Raw genomic sequence first — 27,578 nt, 5'->3', positions numbered from 1 at the left:
TGATCCCATGTTATTTCTTATGGGAAAACGTGCCCCAAGTGAGGTCATATTCTTCTATTGTCACTACTCCACATTTACACTTGTAAGGGTCAATAAATATGAGGAATAGCTTTTTTAGCTTAATATCGAATATATTTATGGGGAATAAGTAAGAAATAAGGTTTGACAATTATATAGGGATATTTTGACAAAGATCAGGATTTTTGGATTTGGTGGCCAAAAAATGATCCCCATAAGAATAACATGGGAAAAACGTGCCTAAAGTGGCGTCTCTTTCTCCTATTGTCACTACTAAAGTATGTGTCAGAATGCTGATACCGTTTATTTAATAATATTTTCAATAATAAGTTTTAGGTTTTTCTAAACATAATAAGTAACTATTTCTACTAGCACATAACAATGTGAAAGATTTCTGTGAGTCATTTAGCTCATAAAAGATGTAAATACTCAATTTACTTGCAACAGCCATTCCTGCAAGCCGAATAAGTGCAACACACAGTATTGTGAATAAATATTAGTTACGACTGCAATACAAAGTCGTAAGTTCGTAACTATTATATCTCATAATTATACATCTTACCAGCGGAAAACGTAGACCGAAACCAAAAAATAACGCCTTTAAGCCGGAAGAAACACACTAATGGTACATAATTGATTATTGATCGTAGTACGAGCTACTTTGTCATTATGTTCCAAGGTCATATCTTCTAAATTACCACAAATAATCGAGTAAACTCCTGTTTCGTTTTGCATAGCAATACTAATAAAACTTCACACACAGTGTTTTAACCTTTATAGAGGAGGCTTTATCATTGAGCGGAACGAATATCTTATACATCACTCCTGCTTTTGTTTTACAAATACTCCTCCTGGACGGCTGAAGCGATCTGCATGAAATTTATCACAGTCAAAGTTATCAACTATGGGAAGGTATAAATCTCAAATGGTACAAATCGGACCACAGGGCTGTCCCCTACGTGAATTTAAACTTTTAGAAATTTAACATGGGCCTTATGGGTAAATTGGTCGCCATGCCATTATTTGCGAGATGACAATAAAAAGGTAAACAAGAGTCGCAACATAATGTTAGTCAACGAATCATCTAAAATAGCACATTATAAATGCTGTACAGAGAAAAAGCAATACACTATTATAAGAATCATATACAATTTAACATCTACTTCTCAATTATTGTAAAATACGCTAAAGTACAGAACAACATTCTCTTTATAGTATAATGTCATCATAGTTCATCTAACTTTCGACAGTTGGCAGCACCGAGTCTATTGATCCAACCAAGCCAGTCTAATATGGCGCCTTCAGTGTTCTAAAGTCGATTGACTGCAGAACATCGTGTATTTGACACCTGTTTATACAATGGATTGGACATAATTAGGTAACCATATATTTTTAAAAGTTTAAAATAATTGGTAATTTTACCTGTGCAGTAAAGATAAATCCAATAAAGACTGAGAGTTTTATTCTGCCGTTGTAAAAATATTGTATATTAGGTTAGTTAATACATTATACATGTATTTGATTACAATTTAAAATATTTAAAATTTGAATAAACATGCTATATTTAACCAAAACCTTAGTATAAAGTAGCAGAGTTTTATGACATTGTATTTGTACAGCAGCAACAAGTATGTATAACGTTTAAACATTGTTAGGGTCATTTTATTTTGATTTTTATTTCAAAACGATGTAAAATATTCTTGTTTAAAGTTTTAATAATGCATTGAAATAATTTTAAACTAGGTAAATGAACTGTTGTTGTTTTATCTTTTATAGCGTCAATCAAGTTAGGATGGAGACAATTAGTTTTATTAATATGAACAACCCCGATGGGTGCACTGTAATGAATTACCATTTTGACTGACCTAAAGTTAGTGAAGCAAAGTAACTTTTAAATAATGAAATTTTAAAATAAACTAGTCAAATTTTCAACCAAAATTGTACCCTATAGCAGCACTGTAACTTAAATACAATCTTAATAGGGCGTGTATTAAAAATCTTAAATATATTAAATTGGTTTTCGTTTAATATCGTACAAAGTAACATTCGACTACATTACCTCAGCTTTAAAGAAGGAATACAATTCTACAACTGCATGAGGTAGTAAAATGTCAGCCATGTTGAGTATTTAAGGTTATGTTTGCCGAATATCTGGGTCACTTGTGAATCAATATTAACAGTGATCCCATTAGCCTGTTTGTGTAAGGGATGATACGTTTAAAAGGAGCAAGATAGTATTACAAGAATGGTTAATGTAATAATATGTTTAGTAATTATACAATATCGAGCTAAAAATAATTTTTTCAATTAATTAGCCTATCACATAATATAGAAGTATACTAATAAAATATCAGGGTGTTGAATATTTATCTTAAGCACAAAATACAATTAAAAACATATTAAAAAAACATGTTTTTATAAAAAAAGGAATCGTGATTAGTAGGCCTAATTATATGTCTAATAATTATTCAATACTGACACACCAATAAATACTTTTTCTTGAGCTTTAAAAAATTAGGTTAATGGTTAACGTCGATTCAAACATTTTTACACTGATTTCAATGCCGAAATCCGTTTTTAAATATCGTTTTTCGTTTAGAAGAATTTAGATATTTAGATATGTTCAAACGAAAACTCTCCCCCATACATTTCTTATGGACGTTTCGTAGTTTGATAATTTTTCTTATATCTCCAGTTCTTATTAAGGGTTGCAGTTCGTTCTAGCCTTAAAATATTAAGTAATGTAAGGGCTTCCATTTGAGCTCTTGAGCTTTAAAATCATACGAGTTAAAAACCAGCTACGGACCTCAGAACAATATAAATTTTAACATTTTAGAAATATATTTTTATCAAAAGATTTATAACTCGGGTTGTTAATACGTCACCAATTTGTTTCTGGTCTCAAATTACTTAGTAAATGTTTAGCTTTGATTTTATTATACATTAAACAAAATCTGACAATTTTAAAATGAGTCATGGATCTTAATTTAACATTAAAATGTATTTATTTTGAAATTCGTCTTTAGTTAAGGACGTATATCCCCAATTCTAAATTACTCCCAACACTCTTTATAGTCTTAAATAATTACTAAAATTATTGACTTTTATTTTAGCTAAGGAATAATTATTGGGAGTTATTAGGGTTTAGGTTATATGTCCTTAACTAAGGACAAATTTGTAAAAAGAAATAATTTACTGTTAAATGAAGATTCGTGACTCATTTAAAATTTTTCAGATTTTATTTAGTGATTAATAAAATTAAGGGAAAACATTTACAGAGTAATTTAAGACCAGAAAGAACTTGGTGACGTATTAAAAACCCGAGTTATAAATCTTTTAATAAAAATATATTTCTAAAAAGTTAAAATTGATATTGTTCTGAGGTTCGTATATGGTCTTCAACTAGTCTGATTTTAATTCTCAAGAGCTCAAATGGAAGCCCTTGCATTACTGAATATTTTAAGGCTAGAACGAACTGCAACCGTTAATAAGAACTAGAGGTATAAGACAAATAATAAAATAAAAAAGATATCAAACTACGAAACGTCCATAAGAAATGTATGGGGGAGAGTTTTCGTTTGAACATATCTTCTAAACGAAAAACGATATTTAAAAACGGATTTCGGCATTGAAATCAGTGTAAAAATGTAGTTAGAAATGATGCGTCACAAAAATTTCATTACTTTAAAAAAAAGTTATCTATGTCCAATATGGCGGATCCAAGATGGCGGCAAAAACGCGTTCGCTATCAAAATGAAGTACTAACGACCTAATAAATATCTGCGGTGGTCCCAGGTCAGTTGCTCAAAAAATGTTCATAAAAATTTGCATGTAGTATCTTTTTTCAAAATTTTTCCAATGTTGAGAAAAGCTGCCATTTTAATTTGTCATTTTATTGGTTTTCTCGTGCACCGATTTTTGGCAACTTTTAGTATGTCGTTCTGCAAACCCAACACTACAAAATAAAACCATAATACATTTTCTTGCAATTTTTTAAGGTCATATCCTATATTTCTCTGACTAAAATTAATTTCAATCTTCTCAAGTTCTAGATTATTTAGATAACTAAGATAATCAATAAAATAATGGAATTGTACTATTAAAATACTCAAGAACTAAAACTAAGTTATAAGTTCCTTTTGATGTTTTAAAAATATCTGTTTTAATAAAAAGTACAAGGCATTACTTTCTAAAAGGGTATGCATCAAACAATGTAATGTAGAAATTAAAGTGAATTTAAAGTGCATTTCTTAAAATGCCTGAAATAGAACCATCAGGAGTAGTTAACTAGTCTCTAAAAATTAACTGGCCCGTTCAGTAAGGGGTCTCTAGTCCCAATTAAATGTCATTCAACCAACTCTGGTAAAATGCGATTTGTATGGTCCGTCTAGTTCGATAAGGTACTGGAAAACAACTCGTATCTTGAGAACACAAGAATGGAAACCGTTTGCTTACCAATTAGAGGGTTATAACAATTCCTGGAAAAAATGCATACGAATACAAATTAAAAAGTTATTTTATGCCAAAAGCTATTCGATACCAGATTCCAAACAGTATTTACAAATAGGTAAAACACTATGTTAACCGTTAAACACGAATTTGTTGTAGCAAAACCGTCTGTACAACAACTCTAAGATTAATTGGAAAAATCTTTTCAAATAAAATATTTTGTATTCTGCACTATAATGTTATGTATTTGCAAAATAGGGGTGAAAAATTGGTCACCCCTACGTGTTTAAACTGTACACGATCAGAGCTTCACAGAATTTGTTGGCATGATAAGACACGTTGCTATGTGTACAATATTGTTATGAATAATTCAATTCCTAGCTTCCCTGCCTTTTATTTATCTTGACATCCATTAAAATTTTTCATATCCATTACAATTTTTTCATAGTGCTTTCATGCATTTATATGATACAGTACTTTAATGGTGTACTGAGTGGTCATAATAAATATTGAATGTTTTTGGAGGTAGTAAACATAAGTATCAATTTCAATTGAAAATTTAATAGGTGTCTTAAATGTCGAAAGTAAGTTATTTAATTAGTTTTAATAATTTATTTAGTTATTTAATAAGTTAAACTAATTACCAGTTTTTCAAACATAAAGGAATGCCTAAATATCTACAAATGTATACATTTTCATTAAACAACCGTGAAGAGTTTTCTTGTCTATAAACAACTGACCACGTACTAAGATTTTTCTGTAGTTTTTATCTCCGCTATTTGATTTATCAATTTCGCAATATTATGTTTGATTTATTCTTAATTTCTCTGATAAAAACCACGTCTCAGACATAAAAAAAATACAAAGACTATTAAAAGTTAGCTGTTACTGAACAAAGTTTTCCGACTAAAATGTTTTAATGGACTCCGGTAAATTTGTTCCAAACTATAAATGCAGTCGCATCAAAGTCATTAGAATCATTCGTAAAATTATATGTAAATTTAAATTACTTAAAATTATTTTATAATAAAAAATAGTTGTTTAATATCTACACATTCATGATTAAAAGCATTATATATTTAAGTACTTTACATATTACGGCAGCAATTCAAATGAAAATTATCCCTTCGTTTATCAAATAATTATAATCTATTTAAAAAGAAGATAACCACCAAGATTTATTATTCAAAATGGCGGTCATTTAAATATTTATAGCCTAAATTACAAAAAAAGAGGAATTTTTTCAAGATTCTAGGTGAGATAAAAAAAGGAATTCCTAATAATTTTTACCCCTAAAAAAATAAAATTTTGCGATTTCTCTCTTATTTTATATAGCTGTAAAAACCTTATGATGTAGTATGCTAAATAATTCATAAATAATATCATAAATTACTGTACATCTAATAGAAAATGAAAAAACCTGGAAATAATATTTTTTAATTCTCATGGAGAATACATAAAGTTACATAAAGTGTTGTAGTTTGCTTGGTAAAGATATATTTTGATAAAATATGGCAAACTTATTTATGTCATACTAATCTATTATCGTTGCAATTAAACACGTTGCAGCAAACCTAAGTAATCATAGCACATAATGTAATTTAAATAGGATATAAATCTGAAACTTTTAAGGGAATACTGTAGTGAACCAATGAACCAACATTGTATGTGAAACCACTTCACCAAATAGAGCAATGAAAATATGGAATAAAAGTAAATAAAAATACGCATGGAAAAACGAATATTAGAATGAAACACATTGAAATAACAACTTAATAAACAGTAATGACAGGCAATTAGTTGAGTATTCTACATAAATATCTGATTTATTAGGATTCATATTCTAAATTGACAAACAAGTCCTCTCCAAATGACTGCCAACTCGTTTGTCGAAGCTCATTACCTTAAATTCTCGTTACGTTTCATCAATATTGAAGCAGGAAACAACGTAAATCCTCATTTCAGCTTTCCCTGTTTCATGGTACTTCCAAACAAAGATTTATATGTAAGGAAATCATAGAATAGTATCTATCATTCTAGCAACCCCTTTGTTTGGAACCCCTTTATTTTTTTTGGAGTTAATAAGATAGTTTGTCATATTAGTACTTTGTGTTATATTTACGCGAATGGTTCATGTGCTGGTAAAATCAACACTAAGGTGACCAAGAGGTATTTATCTTATTTTAAGAAATATTTAGTGATTGTTATGCTATCATGTATGAAGTCATTGATTGTTTTTATGATTTTTTTGTTATATTGACTTATTGAAACTGGTTGAGTAAAAAAAAACACACAAAAATATTTATGAAGTATTCCTTGTAGTTTTATATTGTAACCAAACGGTAAAACAGGCATTGTGAAATTCACCCGATTACGAGGCAAACATTTAGCAGCCGTCAAAATACCCCATTGTAACCGGTCAGGAACAACATATCATAACCGGATGAGGCCTTAGATGGATACCCGTTAAATCCGGCCATTCGCCAATAAAACGAGAAGCCTACGGTAGAAAAAGTTGCTTCTTCCATTAGTATCAGCTGTTTAGATACATTTATATTTGTTTGACTACAGACATGCCAGAGTACGTTGCAGTAGCAGCTCCTGGAGTTACCCTCCCTGTACTGCCAGGGGAGTGGGCCCAGCGAGCTTTCGTCGAGCTCAACGAGATACCAGAAGCTGCGGTAGAAGCTCTACACGAGCTCAAGCTCAGAATTGCAGGTAATGTCAATCATACAACCATTTGCAGAACGCATTCCTTGTTCATTTTAACAAATTACAGCAAACAATTGAACGAGCTCTAAATGCTGTAAAGTAGGTTTGGCATTATTTTTTTAATGGAAAATAGGCCTATGTGTTTTGAAAGTATTTTCCTCAACCTACATTCTTGATCATTTATACCTTTTGTCTTTGTTTTATTAGATAAAAAAATATATAAAGGAACTAAACAGCTTCAAAAGCTGCGTAGGCTAGGTTACATTTTCCCACCTAAAATACCATTTTGTATGGAGCAGCCCCCTAAGAAAGATATTTTTTATTGCACTTTTCGATTGTTTTAGATAAACTGTATTTAGCTATTACTGTTTAACTGAATGACATCATCTGTGCAACATGTTGTATGTACTTTCGTATCATGCAAATATGTCTATGACTACTATTAACAATTCACAAACTTCATGCTCCTCGGACCTGCTGCTGTCTGAGTTCGTTGGCGTAAATTGAAATATGCAAAACAAGAAAATCCCATAAGTAAGATGATTTTACACGTTTAATTGAACATACTAACTTCTTATCTTTAATTTGTTGTGTATATAGCGTTAACACGCATCATATATTTAAGAGAGCTGTGTAAGAGAGCTATTTTAGTACGCGCATATTAAAGGACTAATGTGTTATTTAAAATGAATAATTACTATTGTAAGGTTATTTTCCCCTAATCAACTAATGGTTGGCAGCTGTGCAACCGTCATTCACTGCCATTGATACGCAAGTTGTTTGCCATTAGCTTTGTCATCAGTCAAAACGTCAACGGCGGTGTAAACGTCAAACTGTGACCATGTTTACCAATCTTGATGGATTATGAGTCCGTAGTGAGGTCACACATACCACATACCACGAACGAGTGAAACTTTTATAAAGTGTAAACATTTCCAGCTGTCTGCCATCAAGTTTTATCGTAAAGTTTAACCTTGAAATCTATACCACCACAAGATCGAAGCTAAAGAATGGAAATAGGAAATGTAGGAAAAATTACTAATAATAAATTTGAAAACAATCATACCATAACTCTGGATGTAATTACTCAAATTCACGAACATTATATTCAAAAATACAATACTTAAGGACTCCTAAAACAGATACTTTAATAATATGGTTACGCTGAATGGTGTTACACAAATTTATTAATTAGGTTAAAAAATTTAAAAAAATATTAAGTTTAATTATTAAATTTAAAAATTTATTAAATGGTAAAAAAATAAAGTTAGTAAGAAGCTTTAACATGTTGTAACACTATTGAAATTAGTATATGAACTTATTTTATGCAAACTTTTAAATTTTTATGTTCTTTTTTATTTTGATGTCAAGTGGTAAGCCAATTATTGACTAATAGTACAGGTAAAATAATACAAAAACACTCCATATAAACAACAAAATTTGTACATTCATGAAATTTCACCTGTGAGTTCCTAATAATATGAGAAATGAAGATCCGATGAGTCCCCAAAATTTTGGGCGTCCTAAGGCCCTTTTTGGGGCCCTTTTTGTTCCGAAGGGCCCTTGTTACTGAATAATTTTGTTTTTACGTTTAAGGTCGAGTGAGGTGTGGTTTTCGATGTTTTTAGCTATTTTAAATCGACTGGGACTAGTTTTAAGTGTATTAAACCACACCATACAGGGTGTTTCGAAATATTATTACTTTTTACGATATTTAAACATTTATTCATAAAGTGATAAAATTAGTTACTTCCATGCTCTATATAAAAGGGGATTTTTGAAAATAACTGTAATTCTTTACTATATTAGAGTGGAGGATCACAAGGAGTAAGACAAAATATTAAATACCCCCGTCACAGCAAACCTGCAGACTAAGCGAATTTTCATTTGCCCGATTTTCAATTAAATCTAAAATAGCATTGAGTTTAAAGAACACTTAGGTTTGCTGCTACAAGGATGCTAATAAAGTGTGTTTATAGTAAAATAAGCCTAGTATAAAACAAATCTATTTGACAAGTTTTATTAAGACATATCTATAAACAAACAAACAAAATCATTTTATACTATCCTCCTTAAGAATAACATGGAATTTTAAATTTACAATTTTTGAATTTTATTCTACTAATACACTTACAAAACACGTTTATATACTAAATTATTTGTTTTCTTTAAGCTCTTTAAAATGCTCTAGAGAAAAATTGGGAAACTGTCTTTTTAGGGTCAAAGATTACAAACTTTCACCACATAAAACCCTGTTCCATGGACCGATTATGCCGGTTTCGTTAAAATTGAACCAACATTACTCGATTTATCATGTTTGGAAACGGACACGTATATAACATGGATATATTATATTATATATATGTATATAAGCACATATATAATATTTTGAGGATGGTGCTTTAGGCGTCTGGGGGCATCGAAATGAAAACGTAAATCGGTTTCGGGTCTATGTTTTACCATAAGACCTTCGGTAATAGCTTATCTCCTATATGGGATATTCGCTGAAACGGGATGGATTAAGTTTTACACTATAACATAATGACATCGGTTACTAAGCAAAAATGTCTACTTTTAAGGTTGTGTGAATAATCTTTCAGCGTGTTTTTTTGCAAATCTATTAAGACCAATTTCAAATTGATATGTATTTTTTCTTAGATTAAGTTATTTTTTTTACATTTATTAAAAATTTAAACAATTGTATTTGTATAAAACCTTACATTACATTACATCAAAGCTATTTTTCTACAATTTCAGTAGTATCTCTCTTTACAATTTTATCATCACAATAATTATTCTCCAAAGACTCATTAACAATTTTATTATTCTTAGCAACTTGTCCATCTTTACTGATTTTGTCCAAGTTGGTATTTAAGCAGGATTCCCCTTTACAAACCTAAAACCTTGCATATTGCAGAACAGGCAACACTAATCTTAAAGCACGAAAAATGTGGTGCAAAAACACCTTTCATACATACTGACGTTTGCAACTTGTATCTTAAGTTCCTCAAACTTGTTTTAATCAATACAAGTACGGTTATCTTTCGTGGTTATGACGACCAGGACACCACTGACATCAGAGCAGCATTGTCGGTACAAGCATTTTTGTCCTAAACAATGGGAACGAGGTTTATGGAGTAAAAATTGGGGTTTCTTATTTACTTTACCCTCAAAACATGAAGTTTCCCAATTTTTCTCTAGAGCATTTTAAATAGCTTAAAAACAAATAATTTAGTATATTAACGTGTTTTTGTATGGTTATAAGTTACGGATAAAAAAACTAAAATTGTAAATTTAAAATTCCTATGTTATTTTTAAGTAGAATAGTGTAAAATGATTTTGTTTGTTTGTTAATATATATATTTTTATCAAACTTGTCAAATTTATTTGTTTTATAATAGGCTATTAATATTTTACTATAAACACACTTTATAGCCTCCTTGTAGCAGCAAACCTAGGTAATCGTTAAACGCAATGCTATTTTAGATTTCATTGAAAATCAAGTAAGTAAAACGGAAATTCGCTATGCCTGCAGGTTTGCTTTGACGGGGGTAATATTTTCTCTTACTCCTTATGATCTTTTCCCCTTACGTAGTAAAGAATTACAATTATTTTCAATAATCCCCTTTTGTATAGAGCATGGAGGTAACTAATTTTATTACTTTATGAATAAATGTTTAAATATCGTAAAAAGTAATAATATTTCGAAACACCCTGTATGGTGTGGTTTAATACACTTAAAACTAGTCCCAATCGATTTAAAATAACTAAAACCATCGAAAACCACACCTCACTCGACCTTAAACGTAAAAACAAAATTATTCAGGAACAAGGGCCCTTCGGAACAAAAAGGGCCCCAAAAAGGGCCTTAGGACGCCCAAAATTTTGGGGACTCATCGTATCTTCATTTCTCATATTATTAGTAACTCACAGGTGAAATTTCATTAATGTACAAATTTTGTTGTTTATAAAACCCTATTTTACCTGTACTATAAATAAAGAATAAAAAATTCTGAGAACATTCATATATATCGGGAGATTTAAGTAAGCTATATAAAACAAACTAAGTATAACGTGGAAAATAGTATTTATAAAAAAATTATTCTAATTTTTTTAAATACGTTAAACAAATCAATTATGGTTTGACATGTTAAATTATTAGAACTAAACTATATGAATTGAATTGTATGCTAGTAAAGGATTATTCCTGTTCTAGATGACACTGAACTGCACGCCTGCACTGACGATGCCTTTCTGCTTAGATTTCTCAGAGCTCGAAAGTTCAATATATCTAAAGCATTTACAATGGTAAGTACATTACGTTTTTACTTTGTACTTTGAGTTAACACTGAAACTAAATACCAAAATATATTAGGTAAATAAGTCCAAAACGGATTATTTACTAAAACTATGTATAGTCATATATAGTTATTTATATTCGGTTCAAGTGCTTGGTAGCACTTTCCTTTGATTTTGGACAAAGATTTTAGAAAAGAAACACGATTAGGTACGTATAGTAAGAATGATACATAGTAAAATGTAAACTATTTATACACCTGATCTTCAGTAATTTTATTTATTACCCTACTTGTTTTTTCTTGACTCTGTGTCTTTTAGTGTTGCTTTAACCAGCAACTAACAGTCCAAGCAGAACGGCTTCTTTTTTATATTTTACATTATACTTAATATTATTATTAATAAAATAAATAATACTATTTTAATTATTTTATGGAAAGTAAATAAAAGAAATAATCATGACACTCCAATCGAAATCGATCACCACTTACCATCGTTTTTGTATATTTACCGTCTTGTGAGTAACAGTATAAGCGTAAATATATGTTTTAAGTGTTATAAGACGTTTCTTTTATTTACTTTCCATAAATTAATTAAAATAGTATTATTTATTTTATTAATAATAATATTAAGTATTAAGTAAAATATAAAAAAGAAGCCGTTCTGCTTGGACTTACTACTGGACTTACTACGATGGGACACTCCAATCGAAATCGATCACCACTTACCATCGTTTTTGTATATTTACCGTCTTGTGAGTAACAGTATAAGCGTAAATATATGTTTTAAGTGTTATAAGACGTTTCTTTTATTTACTTTCCGTAAATTTAATAACACGTACAATGCTGATCAAGAAGATATTTAGTTAATTTATTAATTTAATTAATTAATTAATTTTAATTAATAACTTAATACTATTTTACTTAATATTTTTACTTTCCGTATATTAACATAAAAATACTCTAATTTTAACTAGTTGTAAATACAGTATACCAAGAGTCATAGAGAACATTGATGTGTTTGGATAGTTACAGAGGTACTACCGTATGAAGGAGGAAAGTCCTGAGCTGTTCAGGATCCCTCGTCCATCAGAAAGACTTCACATCCTGGAGATGAATGCCCAGTGTGTCCTGGACGACAGAGATCACAACGGCAGTAGAGTCTACATCTTTAGAGTCGGTATGGTCTGGCTATCTACCTACTAATAGCATTTAGTTTTATTTCAAAATAATATTTTGTGGAAATTATTTGTGAATCAACAAAGAGTAGCTTAGTTGAAACTTATGATAATTTGGTTCATTTGAATAATTATGAAATATGCTACAAACATAGTAATGGTTTAACTAATAATGTATGTATGCATTTTTTTGTTAAATAGTTATGAGTTTTACTTCTTACCATCCATATCATCATGTCATATAGCCTACATTATTTGTAATGAAAACGTGAGTGTGTCATATTCTTATATAATTTCTGTGGAATAGTAGGTGTCAATATTTTTAAATCAAATTTTAAAGTAACTTATGTATGGAATAACGATTTTATAAACAACAACAAAATTAATTTTAAGCAAATCATAATTTTTTATGAATGATTAGCCTACCTATATAAAAGAAACCCGAAGTACCAAAAACTAAAATAATATTAAAGGTACACACATTCATGAAACATTATTTATTTTTAGCCAATTTTTTTCATACTAATACAGGTTTTTTTGTTCCTCCTTTTCTTAGTAAAAGGAAATCAAAAGTAAAGAGTTAAGCAAACTATTTTACTGAAAAAAAAAATTATTTCTACGTTCTGTACGATGTTAATATCTAAGGATTATACGACTCGTTTACTCCAAGTCCATATTAAAAGGAAAACACGTCATGGCAGATTTACTTTCTTTCAGTGAAAAACAGATTATTCAATAATTAGTTTGCTTTGATTGAATTAGTACAGAGCTGGTCGAAAATTGTATTGCTGTAGTATAATTAATAGTAATTTGTGAATAGAACTTGCATGCATCTGCTTCAAAAATATAATTTTAAACTCCTAAATCACACAAAGAAACGCATAAAAATTTATAATATACCTAACTTGAGTTTATTCACAGAATTTTGTGTTGATTGGCTATTATTTTTTATTTTAATAAAATTAAATGTGACCATGTGTTTTTTAATAGTGAGATATTCAAGTCAAATATCTTAGGGCTATATACAAAATCACCATTAGTATTTAAATGTAGTAAATTAAATGATCAAATTATTAAATTAAATTAACTTAAGAGTAGTAAGGTCTCATTGAAACTAAAATTTAAATAATTAATTTGTTAAAATTTTAATACAGGGTTAGTAAAACGTGTGGAGACCCCCTGTTATTTTTTTAACCCATACAATAAAAAGTACTTTTTGGGCATAACCGCCACTTGGCGTTCATCCCCAAAATGGGGAATTTTGGGGGAAACAAAAAAATTTCAAACGCAAAGACCCATCGAGTGACCCCTCATTTTAAAGGTCCTGGTTAAAGAAAACCAACAACGCAAACTAGAGGTCTTTATCTCAATCCAGTAAAAAATGGCAGCTAATTGAAATTCTCATAAGTTCCCAAACCCAAAATGGGGGATTTTGGGGGAAACTCAAAAGTTTTAAATGATAAGCCCCATCGAGTGACCCCTCATTTTGAAGGTCATATTAAAAGAAAAGTAACAACGCAAACTATAGGTTTCTATCTTAACACAGTAAAATATGGCAGCCAATTGAATATAAAATTGCAAGTTATTTCCAATTTCTAAAGATTTCAATCAGCTTCCATTTTGTACTGGATTGAGATAGAAACCTCTCGTTTGCGTTGTTTGTTTTCGTTTACCAGGACCTTCAAAATGAGGGGTCACTCGATGGCTTATCATTTAAAAAGTTTTGAGTTTCCCCCAAAACCCCCCCATTTTGGGTTTGGAAAGCAAGTGGCTATTAGGCTTTAAAAGTACTTCATAACATGCCAAAAAGGTGTGTAGAGTTTAGTTTTCCTAGTGTGAGCCACTACAAAATTTATAGCAGGTCTCCAGACTTGGAAAGGTGTAAGTTAAATTGAACTTCTGAGAATTTCAATTGGCTGCCATTTTTTACTAGATTGAGATAAAGACCTCTAGTTTGCGTTGTTGTTTTTCTTTTACAAGGACCTTCACAATGAGAGGTCACTCGATGGGTCTTTGTATTCGAATTTTTTGAGTTTCCCCCAAAATCCCCCATTTTGGGGATGTACACCAAGTGACGGTTATGCCCAAAAAATTACTTCATAACATGTCATAAAGGTGTGCCGAGTTTAGTTTTTCTAGTACGGGCCGTAAAAAAATAACAGGGGGTCTCCATACTTTTTACTAACCCTGTATATCGTAACCTTTATACAATAGGAACAAATATTTTTTTTCCACATTCAGGCAGACAATATCAATAATACGCATTTTCTGTAAAAAAGATAGTATATCATATGTCCAACAGTAATATAAATCAATAATCAAAAGGATGTAAACAAATATAATCATTCCATAAACTACCAATAATTGAAGATAAAATACACGCATTTTAATAAATATCGTTACATGTATTGACTTCACAGGCATAACAAATGAGTCTAATTACATAACGAGAATAACAAAAGGCCTTACGATAACAATTAGTTGAACACATCATGAGATTGGGTACTTACTTATTCATTTTATCTAGGACAGTTTAAAAAATTCACTACTCTTGCTGCTGCCAAAAAAGCTCAGCCTTTGACATATCAACAGCCACCAACAGAAACATACGATGAAGGTAAAGCTCACTTGTACGTAGTGCTTCATAGGGCAGTAGCTTATGCAATGTTTTGCTGGTTGATAGATTTAGATGGTTGTTTGATATATGATACATATGAAAACATTTAGTTAAGGACTGCACAGTAGATTAGATGGTGGAATTAAGGAAAATAACTCAATCAATATATATATAAAACAATATAACCAAATGCACATCTCTACTATTTTTAAAAACGTTATATGATAGACCTGGTTTCTTCGTCGTCACCCTTTCTGTTTCAAACGAACATAAACACACTGAACCGACTGAACTTTCCAACTAAAATTGATTGTGAACCTTGCCAATATTTAGGTCTGTTCGTTCATATTCTTGAATCCACTCGTACTATTACGTGCATATGCTACGTTAACGTACAACGTTTTGAGGTGGATCTTCAGAAAACAATTATTGAGTGGTCTTTATCGAAACATTAAAAAACACACACAGTTTGCATTCAAATTTACTTAGTATGCTACAACTTAAAATTTGATAGAATTTTGTATTGATATATTACGAATCTAAATTGTGTAACAATATGTAAAGGTTATTATCTTGTATGTACAATTGAGTACAATTACTTGTAAAAAATTTCAACTGTAAATTTTGTTAATGGCTTATTTCGCTTCAGGGTCCTCAGCCCAATTTGAAATACTTGAGAAGAAAGTACGGTATCATGATAAGTCTGAAATCCTTTTTTTTAAGGACAGGAGAATTTCCGTACAAATATATTAGCTAAGTAATGTTTGCGTATCCAGCTATTTTTAAGTATCTGTATATATTTTTTGGGATTTACATTAGAAATAGTGACTGTTGGTAGCTCTGTTTGGTTGGACAGTAATACACGATATCCTTTTACTTAAGAAATGAATAGATTTTAATAAAGTTTCCTCTGTCATCGAATCATAATCGAAACGTAATTAAGCTTATCACGGGGTAAAAAGTAGTGAAATTTCATGCAAAGACTTGTATAATTGAACAACTATCATTTTCAGTTTCTGTACACAGTTTCTTGTTTTTTGTTCGTTAACACATTGGAATACAAAGTAAAGTTGTCAACGTTTCAGATTGCTTTGATATTGATCCTCAAGGTAAGATTAACCGAAGGTAAAATGGACTTTTGGGTGTTTTCCAAAGGTGATGAATGTGATGTAATGGAACACTTGTAATATATTTAAAATAATTGTAGCTATGGTTGACTCTATAAATAGGAATGAAGCTATTAAACCTATTATGTACGTCAACTTTTACTTTCTGCACAAACAAATCAATTTTCCACCATGTCCACGATATCACCCCATCCAAAAACAGATTCATAATACACTCTTAATACTGTTTCCGTCCATTCCCATAACACAAAGTTCAGGCTCCCTTGGACACATCTCCAACATACCTTTTTTGGATTATTGAAAATCTCTGAAATATCTTACGAAACTATACCTAACTCCAGACTGACACGTTGTGATGTTTGGTTGCAGCCAAGGTCGACACGTCCCTGGTCACGGTAGAGGACGTGTTCAGCACGAACGTGTTGGCGCTAGAACACGTGGTCAGAGAGCCGGAGACCCAGGTTGGGGGCATCACTGTCATCGTGGACATGACGGGGTTCGGTCTTCAGCAGCACGCCAAGTTCCTGTCGCCTTACTACGCCCGACGCACTGTTGAAGTCATCCAGGTAAATCGTTAACCCACATAAAAGAATTATTCATGAAAATATATTAAGAATATATTTCAATATATAAAAATTTCTCAAAATATAGTTAATATATATAGTTGTACAAATATATAATTCCATTCTATATTCCTAATATAGTATAAATATACAAAGAAAATAGTTGGCATTATGTATAAATTTTATACTTTAGAACATATATTATAATGTATTTTAAATATAAATCGAATATAAGTTTATTATAAATTAATCGTATTTCTTATAATACATTTTGAATATATTTATTAAAATATATTTAAAGTGTATATTGTATGTTATATTTATAATATATCTTTGTAAATATATTTCATATAATATTTAAATATATTTTAAATATAGTTTAAGAGTATTCAACGTTTTACATTTATATTTTAAATGTATTTGTTCAATATTATATTTTAACATTTACATTTCTAATACAAAATAGATTTATATTATAAATATATTCCACATATATATGCGGCCATATTGTTTTAATTATGTTCAGTTGAGCAGTGTTGTGCCGGCGATAGGTGGGTGTAGGACTGCGTCCGTAGGTTATGTTGTGGACTTAACAGATATATGCGTATCTACAGGATTTTCGCTGGAGAAATAAGAAAGAGTATGCATGAAAGTGTCTTGTGTTTAAATGTGTGTGTGATTATTAGGCCAGGCAACAAAAATTAGTGCTAATTTGGACCTAACCTCAAAAAATGAGTGTTAGTCATTTAGGTTACGGCCTAGTTGCACGATTCTAGCTTAGGGCAATATTCCTAATATGCGTATCTGTAGAATGTTTGCTGAAGAAACAAGAAAGAGTATAAGTGAAATTGTCTAGTGTTTAAATATGTGTAATTATTAGGCAAGTCAATAAAAATGAGTGCTAATTTGGACCTAACCTCAAAACATGAGTGTTAGTAATTTGGATACGGCCTAGTTGCACGATTTTACGGTAAGTGGATCAACTGTTTATAAATTAGAATATATACGGTACATTTACCAATAAAAAATAATTATTCAATCTATTTTTACAAACAGCATTCTAGCCTATTTTGTAAATATGTGTGCGAGTCTGAATTTTTACTACTATAGTAACGATATCAGGCCGGCCTACATCCCGAATGAAGCAAATCTGTGTAATTAGTAAACCTAAAATACTACGATAATACATTTGGATAAAGCTTCTCTCAATTAAAAGCATAACATTTGTCCATAAAAGAGCTGTCTAAGTAGTCCTAAATTATAGGCCTGGTTTTGTTCAACCCGCCGAATGTTAAGCGTCGTAAAAGCGACTCATAACACACCACCGCGGTGTTATGCGTCGCTTTTGCGACTCACAAACACTGTTTAAAAAGCTTTATATATTATTAATATATTTGAAATACATTATATTTAATATATTTTTAATATACTAGCCCTTTTCCATATTTAAAATATATTATAAAAACACATTTGAAATATATAATTTATATATAAATACCACAAATGAAATATAACTGAATATATTACTCGGTCCCATAATTTGCATATTTAAAATATATTGACAATATATATTAGCAAATATATAGCTTTATATTTCAAATATATTTTTTTTTATATATTTTCAATATAAATTTTCTATGTGGGAAAACAGTAAGTTATGTCCATGGTTCATTTCCCTTAAAATGTGTAAAACACTAATCGCGTTCAAACTCACTTGACATTGAAAACAATTTAACCCACAGCAGAGTACGAACAAGGTTTTGGAAATGAAATTACAAGGGTAGTTGACAAGATTAAATTTATTCTGGGTAAACAAGTTGTTTTAGCTTTCACCTTTAAATACTTTTAGTAAAGGGGTGGATTCTGGTAATATTTGTCATTGTTAAATCAATTATTGATGATATCTAAGTAAAGATCAATGTTAGAAAGTAACAATACAAGACAAAAACACATGGAAACGAACCAATGCTGTTAAAACACACAACATAATTTAAATAAAATAACTAAAACACGAAAAATGTATTGCTCACTGAGGTAAATTGATTGTCTTATCACGACACCGACAAAACAGAGGGCTTAATAGTTGGTTAGGTTACTGTGTGTAAAATTATTAGGCCTTTCTGTAAAGTAGACTGCCCATTGTTATTAAATTGTGGCCAGTTGTATATCAAAAAAATAATCAACAGGCTGCTGTTAAACATTATTTTTGTAACTTTTGGCTCATTTCTCGCAGCAAAGCATGTAACTAATGTATTAATAAACGCAAAAGTAATTTATAAATAGATAGTAATATTACAACTGGCATTAATTTCAGAGGGACGCTCTAGTTTTAAATCAAACCGTGATACTCAAAGGAACAAAAAGAGCAATCTCCTGCAATAAAAGGGAGTCACATCTGGTGACCTACATCAAAATTCAATTAATTTAATTTGCAGTACTGTAGTCCCTGAGGTTAAGTGATACACTCGATTGTAATAATCACTACACGATAGGATTTTCTATTTAAATCAATGTAGCTGCACAGATATCCAACTATACAGAAAGATTTCAATAATTATTTAAAGTAGTTGTTTCAAACGAATACTGTCCCTTTCACGTAAATGATAGGGTTTTCATCATACCTTCATTTTGTAACTTAATATAGGCCTTAGATTGTCATATGACGTTAACTGATAACAAATTTTTGTAAACACTTTGTTTTGAAAAATTAAAAACCCCATATTTTTTAACAAGGGAACGGCGGTAAACAGCAAAGATCAAAAGGAAACACATTCAGCTGCGCCTAAGGTATTATATTAAATAGTTTTTACAAAGGCAAAAGTGTATTAATAAAGTGATACACTAAGTTATCTGGGGATGAAGTTTGGAACAATATTACAATTAGAAATAATAATGGCATTATTTCAAATTCCAAATTTAAACAACAATCGAGAAATGTATACTAAACAAGGCATTGTGAACAATTATATATTTAATTTAACCGGAAATCGTTAACGATTGACAACTGTTTAGTAAATATTATGTATTGTTATATGTAGGTAATAATTTAAATTTATCAAAATTTATATACGATGCTTTAAATAACGGTCGAATTCCCAAGTGGCAGAACAAATCCTTAGGATATTACAGAGGTAAGCTTTTCCAATTGTCTGTCGCAATAAAATAGGACAAGCCCCAAGAAGATCAGCAATAAGCTACAATGCTCGGATTGGGGCCCCATGGGGGTTGTCGCAAATGAATCTTCTCGACTGTGGTTATTGTCTAATTACTTAGTGTCTTTGTTTCGGGTATCTTCGTTGTTGTACTGGCTATCACTTTGACTAAAAACGTCTGCTTAAATGTATGATTGCATATACAGTATAATGTTAATATATCGATCTGATAATCATATGTCATTATCTATTATCATATGGGTATAATGACACACATATATATGAACTATTAATAATTGTTATAGAGTTAAAACAGACTCTAACAGGTAATGTGATCACAGTAATTTAAACATTACAAATTGAAAATGTATGTATAAGACACTTAAGAAGAAACAGTTGTTTAAGGTTAACATTAAATGCATATCTGTACATTTTAATGATAAAATATTTGTGTGTAAGATTCATTTTAATCGTAATTGGCCCATCTTACATGTCATTGTAAAGCTAGAACTATCACAAGTCCATATACTGATATTTTATTTGGGTATAATTCTTAATCTGTTGAAAAACACCACCTGCAATCTACCTATGCAAAATTGAGAAATTTATTTCGAAAGAAAACACACGTGGGTTACTAATCGGTAATTCACAATGGAAAAGTGATTTTGTTCATTTTTTTTTGTACCAATAGAATGTGTTCTACCAAGGTGAATAATAATTGTACCTCTATACCTGAACACCCTTAACATTTGAAGAAATCCGTACCTTAACCACATCAAATTATTTTGTAGGAGACGTTCCCTCTCCGCTTTAAAGGCTTTCACGTAATCAACCAACCGTTCTACTTCGACGCAGTGTTCGCAGTTCTCAGACCATTTCTGAAAGAGAAAATAAGACAAAGGGTAAGCTCACAAAGCAAGATTTATTGCAATAAATAAATTAGAAATGTAGTGGCTAAATATGTATACGCAAACCTTACTGTAGACATGCATAGAATTTCGTAGTCCAGAGCATGTTTGAAATAATTCAAAATTCTAGTGAATATAAGCGACCTATTTTTTAGTTTCAACTTTTCTACTCCCTAGGAGATGAGGGTTTTTTGGCTGGTAGTCCGGCGTCATTGAGCCCGCGGGAGTCTGCCACTATTGAGAGACAATTTATTGATCATCTCAGTTTGCGTAAATGAATTTTTACCTCCTCCCACAAAAAAACCTCCCTACTTATCCATATGTACTGCCGTCTAAAGTATATGCTTTATGGATTAACATTATATTACTGAAATGTAGATTATTTTCCTTGCCTCTACTAGCGTTGAAAGTATTTGGAATATCATTATAAGGGGTTTAAACTTTGGTGACCTAATAAGGTAGCCTGGAATATTCCAGGAAGTAGTTGGAGGTGTACTTGCCAACTATACTTTAAGAAAAGTACTGTTGATGTAATGTAATCAGAAACATTGTAGGGATACCAACCAACAATACTTAAAGGTATTAAGATCCCACATTCTTCATCTTTGATGATATAGCATTAAAGTAACATGGGAAGTTTTAGATACCCCTGCTAATTATACTTCAAGGAAGACGCAAGAGTTTCTAATTCAATTTGCTAGCTAACTGAAACAATTTGCAGCTTAAAACACTCCCGAAATACCTTAAACTATACTTCAAGGACAGTATGAAATAGTTAATACTCTTCCTTGCATCGAGGGATATGCGCACTCAAATTCTCTTTGTTAGTAAAGAAAGTAACTTTTTTATTTCATTCCAGATATACCTGCACGGTAAGGACTTGAGTTCTTTACATTCATATGTAGATCAGGCTATCCTTCCCGTGGAGTACGGTGGTCTGCAGAGCGAGTTCGATAACACTCGCTGGAGACAACAGCTTCTGGAGTTGGAGCAGGAGTTCATGGGTAGGAATCGTTAAGGAGTTTATGCATAAAACCCAGTCTTTGGCCTCATGCTACTTTTGATGATAGGATAAGAAAATAAGCTTCAGGGACATACTGAATTGAAAAATAATTAGAGTATTAGTTTTGTTTGAGGTAGGGTTGTTAAAGTCCATTATTAAAATTTCAGTGCATGGTTGATACCTAAGCATTGGAAAGATGTTAACAGGTTACCGATTAATGAATCTCTAGAGGGTTTGTGTGGTTTAGTGGAGGATGCGTAAATTTGGGTTAACTTCAGCCTCCTTTTGTAGCTGGGAAGTCTTAATATACGGGAGAAAAATGTGATTTTCTTCGGTGGCTGGTCACACTAGAAAGTAAACTTATTCTCCATTAAAATTGTTACTGTACTATTAAAAAAAATGTGTTATATAGAATTAAAAAAATAATTATAATCAGAATTATAAAGAAAATCTGGCACGCTATATATACTATCAATCGTCATGCAATGGATGAAGATTAGTGTGTATTCTGGATACATTTGACGTTTCGCTAATCACAATGGTGTAGTATTAAACTACTAGCTGTTGTACCCGTGCTTTGCAACGGGAAGAGATCACGAAATAGAAACATTTTGATATTTACATCTGTTGATAAAATAGTTACACATAAGCCTTTTAAAAACATAATTTAACCTTTATGGTCTTTATAGGATAGATGTTGTCATTAATGAAAAAAATAATAGTACTGCACCCTGTTGGTAAACCTTGTAACTTTTTAATGCTATTCATCAATATCATAGAACTAACTTGTGTAGTTGAAACAGCTGACAAAATTCTTTTATTCTTTTAAATATGATTACTCATAAGGTTAACATGGGAAACTCCAGAGCCACAGGGGCGGAACCCGATAGGACTTTTGAGATAAGAATGCTATATGTTAATCGGGAATGTGAGCTATCATCATACGAAATTTCAGCCCAATCCGACCAGTATTTTTCGCGTTTATTTGTCACAAACTGTATACATCCATACATCCAAACTTTCTCATTTATAATATTAGTAGGATAGCAAAACGCTTGATTTATATACGATATGCTATATTATTTATCCTTTCTGAAACACCAAATAAGTAAAGAATTTTAATTCAATTAGCCCCACGCTTGGGTGAAGATAGCTTTAGAGTTGAAATATTTCAATAAGTAGAACAAGAGGAGTTGAGCAAAGTTGAACGGAAGTTAGGAGGACACTTTGGCTCTAGACAAACTTTGCTCACTTGTTAAGAGTTTTCCTGCATCCTGATAACAACGGATGAGTTCCAGAGAACATCTTCTAGGTTTAAATATGACCTTAACCGAATGAAATACACATAGTTCAAAGTTCACGAAATAAAAAAAACCCTTTTTGAGTAAATGGTGCTACGTTTCTGGCGGCTCAAACCCCAATTTAAGTTGTCTATGGTCCTAATATAGAACGAAATAAATATTACTTCTACACGAAAAGATCCCCATGAGTCTGATTTGTGCATTTACTAACTTCAAATACAATTATTATTTCTTCCCCCCCTCCCTATACTTAGTACTGTGTATAAAGAAATTATTGTTTTCGTCAAAGTTTTCGGACATTCTAATCTGCGTGTTTAAAAACTGTTTAAAAATCTGCGACATAAAAAATATATGTTTTAAATACTTAGCTTTGAAACGTCCTTAAGAAGCTTTAGATATAAAAATTTACTCATGGTACTCTCAAGTAGTTTTCAAACAGGTATTTTAGGCCAGACACATTCTTGTTTAAGACCTTTTCTACTCTGTTCCTCCCTCTCTACTCTACTGGAGCACCTCTCTGAGCCTGGTGTTATTACTGAGAGGCCCTTCTGTGTGTCTCCATACTCAGTTGTGCCACTGCTAAATTTCGAAGCAAAATTTCCCCGAAAATTAATTTAGCGCCCTTATAAGTAATGTATTTCAATATTTCATCAGCATCAACATTAAATGGAAACTTGAAAATTTTACAAGAATTACATTTTTGTGTTAATCGTTTTATCTAAAAATTCATCTTGGTGTTATTAAAAAGCACAGTGAAATGTGAGTCAAAATTACAAATTATTGTAAAAACAGTAACCGTTATTCATTATAATGCTTGTGTTTAATCATTAGCCTAGCAGATTTAACAGGTAGTTGTAGTTTTAAAAGTGTATGATGCCTTTTTAGCTCAATATTTACAACGTCGTTTTTTATGAGTTCAAGTTAGAAGTAGGAGTTGCCATAACGTATAAAAAGGCAATAATTGTGCAATAAGGCAATATTGTGTCTTAGATTGTGTAAAAAAATATGAAAACGGATAGCGTATTTAAATGATTGGTTTGAAATGTAAGCAGAATTTTAAAGTATTGATTAAGATAACTTACTAAAGGTACTTACTTAAGGTAACTTACTGATTTCACCAAATCGTGACTTTAAAAGGTATGCAGGTTAGTCTAAATCTGTTCTCAAAACAACAAATGATGATTTGTAAACCTAAAAGAAATAAAATTGGTAAAAACTACGTATGAATGAAATTTTGTATTACTAAGAATAAAAATATTGTTTTTAGAACTGGAAACGTTCGGGTACAAGCATCAAGATGAAATAAACGACAAAGAAGAGATTGACCTACTCTAGTAATGTTTGAGGATCTACAAGGCTGCAGATTGTACTGAAACCCATATAAGTTGGCAAACCTGCAGATCCAACTGAGTGTATAAGTATACAAAGATCCCACCAGAATCTATATTCGCAAGAGTCTGAAGGCTTGCAGACTTTACTGTTGTTATGTGATTTATCTTTTAGGTGTTGTTGCTATGACTAAAATATATAATCTGTCCATTCCCGCAATGGGGGTGGTTTATCTTATGTAAATAACTGTTATATTGATGCCGAGTCTCACATTGTTACTTGCCAACGAATTCGCACGCTTTATAGGTTATGTCAATTATACACTTGCTTGGCTTAGGCTTAATGTACATAAGGTTCAGTAGGATTGCAATATTACAAAGTGTTTGTCTATGCTAATAAATCATTTAGTTTGTAAATTCGCTTCTTTTAATATAGATTTATATTTAATTTAATTGTTTTACATCCATTATATATGAGCTGAAGTACATAAGTTAATTCTTTGTTGGAAAATAAATTACGTAAATAGATTGTGAATTCATTGGTTTTAAAAACATGTATTTATATGTGTTATAATTTTCAAACATGCCGTAATTAATTTACCTACTTTTATTTTCATCTGAGATAAAACATTTTGTTCGTAAGTTATGATGACTTCAATCTAATATTTTCAATACAATAGTTGAAAATTAAATTTCGAAATTTATAGTTAAAAGAATTTCTTTTCGATTATAAAAAAAATTCATTGTAGAAAATTTCAAGTTTAATTATGATAAACGTAAAGAAAAATAACTAAACTAAGTTTTATGCTTAAAACTGTGTGGTAGACTTTTACAAAATACTTCATGTTTAGCTGTTTGAGGGGTTTCCAGCTATTAATAAAAACATGTAGAGCAAAAATACTTCACAAACTTGGTTTGGAAATATTTTATAAATTTCTCTTTTAATATTTATTTATGCATATAAATCTCTCAGGGTTCTAAAAAAAAAACTAAAGTTTGATGGAAAATATAGAGAGTTACTGACTTATGTGTTAGGTATGAGGAATGGAGTAATCGCAATAAATAACAATTACCATTTAAATAGTAAACAGAAATCAATAAAAATTTACTTTAAATGCCCAAGTGTACTGTGATTTAATCAAAGTACTACGTACTAAAATAAAAAATAAAAACATCAAAGCATCATTTAAATAAATACACCCTTCATAAATACAAACTCAACTATAATTTTAATGGCGTGGAAAAAGCCAAAAACTCTTTAACTATAAGCAACCTTATTACATTTTCATGTTAAGATGTTAATTATCACTTAAGTAAACAAGAAAAGAAAACTGTACAAGAAAGATGTAATTTTATTCATTACTGTTACTTCTGTACAGAAGTTTTCCAAGTGTTCAACTTAGTTTATATGGATGTTTTTGTATAAGAGATTACAGTTACTAGTAATAGTATCATTTTATACGCACAATATTTTTTTATAAAATATGATTGTATAAAAAGTGTTTAGATGAATTGAACGTTTAAATGTGTTGGATTAGTCTACATTATATTTTAAGTATTAAATATTTAAATGTGTTGTATTTTTGTTAAGTTTATGTATTGAGTAGGTTTATTATTATATTGTTATACAAGTTGAATAAATGTGTCTAAAAATATGACGTCTCTAATTTTATTGACCAAGCCCTTTGATATTTAGAGGATTATATTAAGGGGGATATGGCAGTGAAAATGCTAACTACCTTAACATTATCACTAGGTCTTTCAAACTTATACAGTACCATGTGTTTTATAGGCATAAGAATAGGTATAAACATAGTTAAAAGTAAATTTTTTCGTTAAGTACTCCCTTAGTATTTTTTTAGTTTTCTTTTAGGTAATTAACTAAATTTGATATAACTTCAGTTCTAATTATTGGATTTTAATCATTAAACCAACAGTTTGCAGGGAATAATGCTCTCTAAATATTTAGGTAGAATTATATCAGTGTCTTTATTTATTACTTTTTTATGGGTCATTTTGTAATAAAAAAAATAAATTCTTTTTCTCTGGAAAGAATTTTTTCACTTTAGAATAGACATACATTTACAATTCTACCTATTGTATTACCTTATTCTACCTATTATATTATTTAGATAATAACATTGTAAACACTTGGTAAAAATTTTAATCATGTAGCATAAACCGTTTTGAAGATATATCAAATTTAGTAGTTAAAAACAATAAAAAACTGATTAGCGGGAATCGCACGCTAAAAGTTGCACTTTGCAGTGTAACCATGGTGATACTTCTTGTAGAGTTATGGATAATTTTTTTGTTTATGTAAGCATTTTATTATTATTTATTATATTATTATGTAATTATTACTTAATTATTAAATTATTAATATTAATAATAATGATAATTATTATTATTATTACTAAAATAAGTCAATGACCGGATTTAAAAAAAAATCTTTTATTTTTGACCAATTTTTCTTATTTTTAGCATTATAAATAATAAATAATGGACAAATTCAAAAAATTACTTTAAAAAAAGTTCATTATTTCACTGCTATATCCCCTTAAAACATTTCGTCATAACAATATTCAATATATTGAGTGTTTTAAATTGTTTTACACTGAATTGATGTCAATCGAGATAACAAAATTTATAGTATAACTAGCTGTGTTACAGATGGGGATCTTGTAAGTAGAAACAATCTTATATACAGTCCAGCACTTGATTTGTATATTACGTTTGTATTTTTCCAGATATGCAGGCAAAACTATTATAGGATTATACATAAGTCTCAGCAAATACAATACATGTCAGTTTCAAGCCAAAACAAATGCTTCGAAATTAAATGTCACTCGGATATAAATCGTGTTAGACTATATTTTATATTAAATGACAAAAAAACTGCTTTATAGATGGGATTTTTGAGGCAT

General features: G+C 30.3%; 1 protein-coding gene across 2 annotated transcripts; it reads left to right on the top strand.

The window, feature by feature from the left end:
• The first annotated feature begins 1,331 nt into the window (after positions 1 to 1,331).
• LOC129001401 (clavesin-2-like) lies at positions 1,332 to 25,227 on the top strand. Of its 2 annotated transcripts, XM_054428657.1 has the most exons (9): positions 1,332 to 1,396; positions 7,039 to 7,185; positions 11,396 to 11,487; positions 12,504 to 12,654; positions 15,180 to 15,269; positions 16,766 to 16,962; positions 20,903 to 21,013; positions 21,879 to 22,023; positions 24,591 to 25,227. In XM_054428657.1, the coding sequence occupies exons 2-9, from the start codon at positions 7,041 to 7,043 to the stop codon at positions 24,656 to 24,658; spliced, it is 999 nt and encodes a 332-aa protein (XP_054284632.1). In that variant the 5' UTR covers positions 1,332 to 1,396; positions 7,039 to 7,040; the 3' UTR covers positions 24,659 to 25,227. The 2 variants fall into 2 exon arrangements, with proteins under 2 accessions (XP_054284632.1, XP_054284633.1); XM_054428658.1 differs by lacking the exon at positions 15,180 to 15,269.
• The last annotated feature ends 2,351 nt before the right edge of the window (positions 25,228 to 27,578 follow it).

The sequence above is a fragment of the Macrosteles quadrilineatus genome, unplaced genomic scaffold, assembly GCF_028750875.1.
Source record: "Macrosteles quadrilineatus isolate MER2022 unplaced genomic scaffold, UCM_ALF_1.0 Scaffold_8__2_contigs__length_117827958, whole genome shotgun sequence".
Lineage (NCBI taxonomy): Eukaryota > Metazoa > Arthropoda > Insecta > Hemiptera > Cicadellidae > Macrosteles > Macrosteles quadrilineatus.
This window is presented reverse-complemented; position numbering and strand designations above follow the sequence as displayed.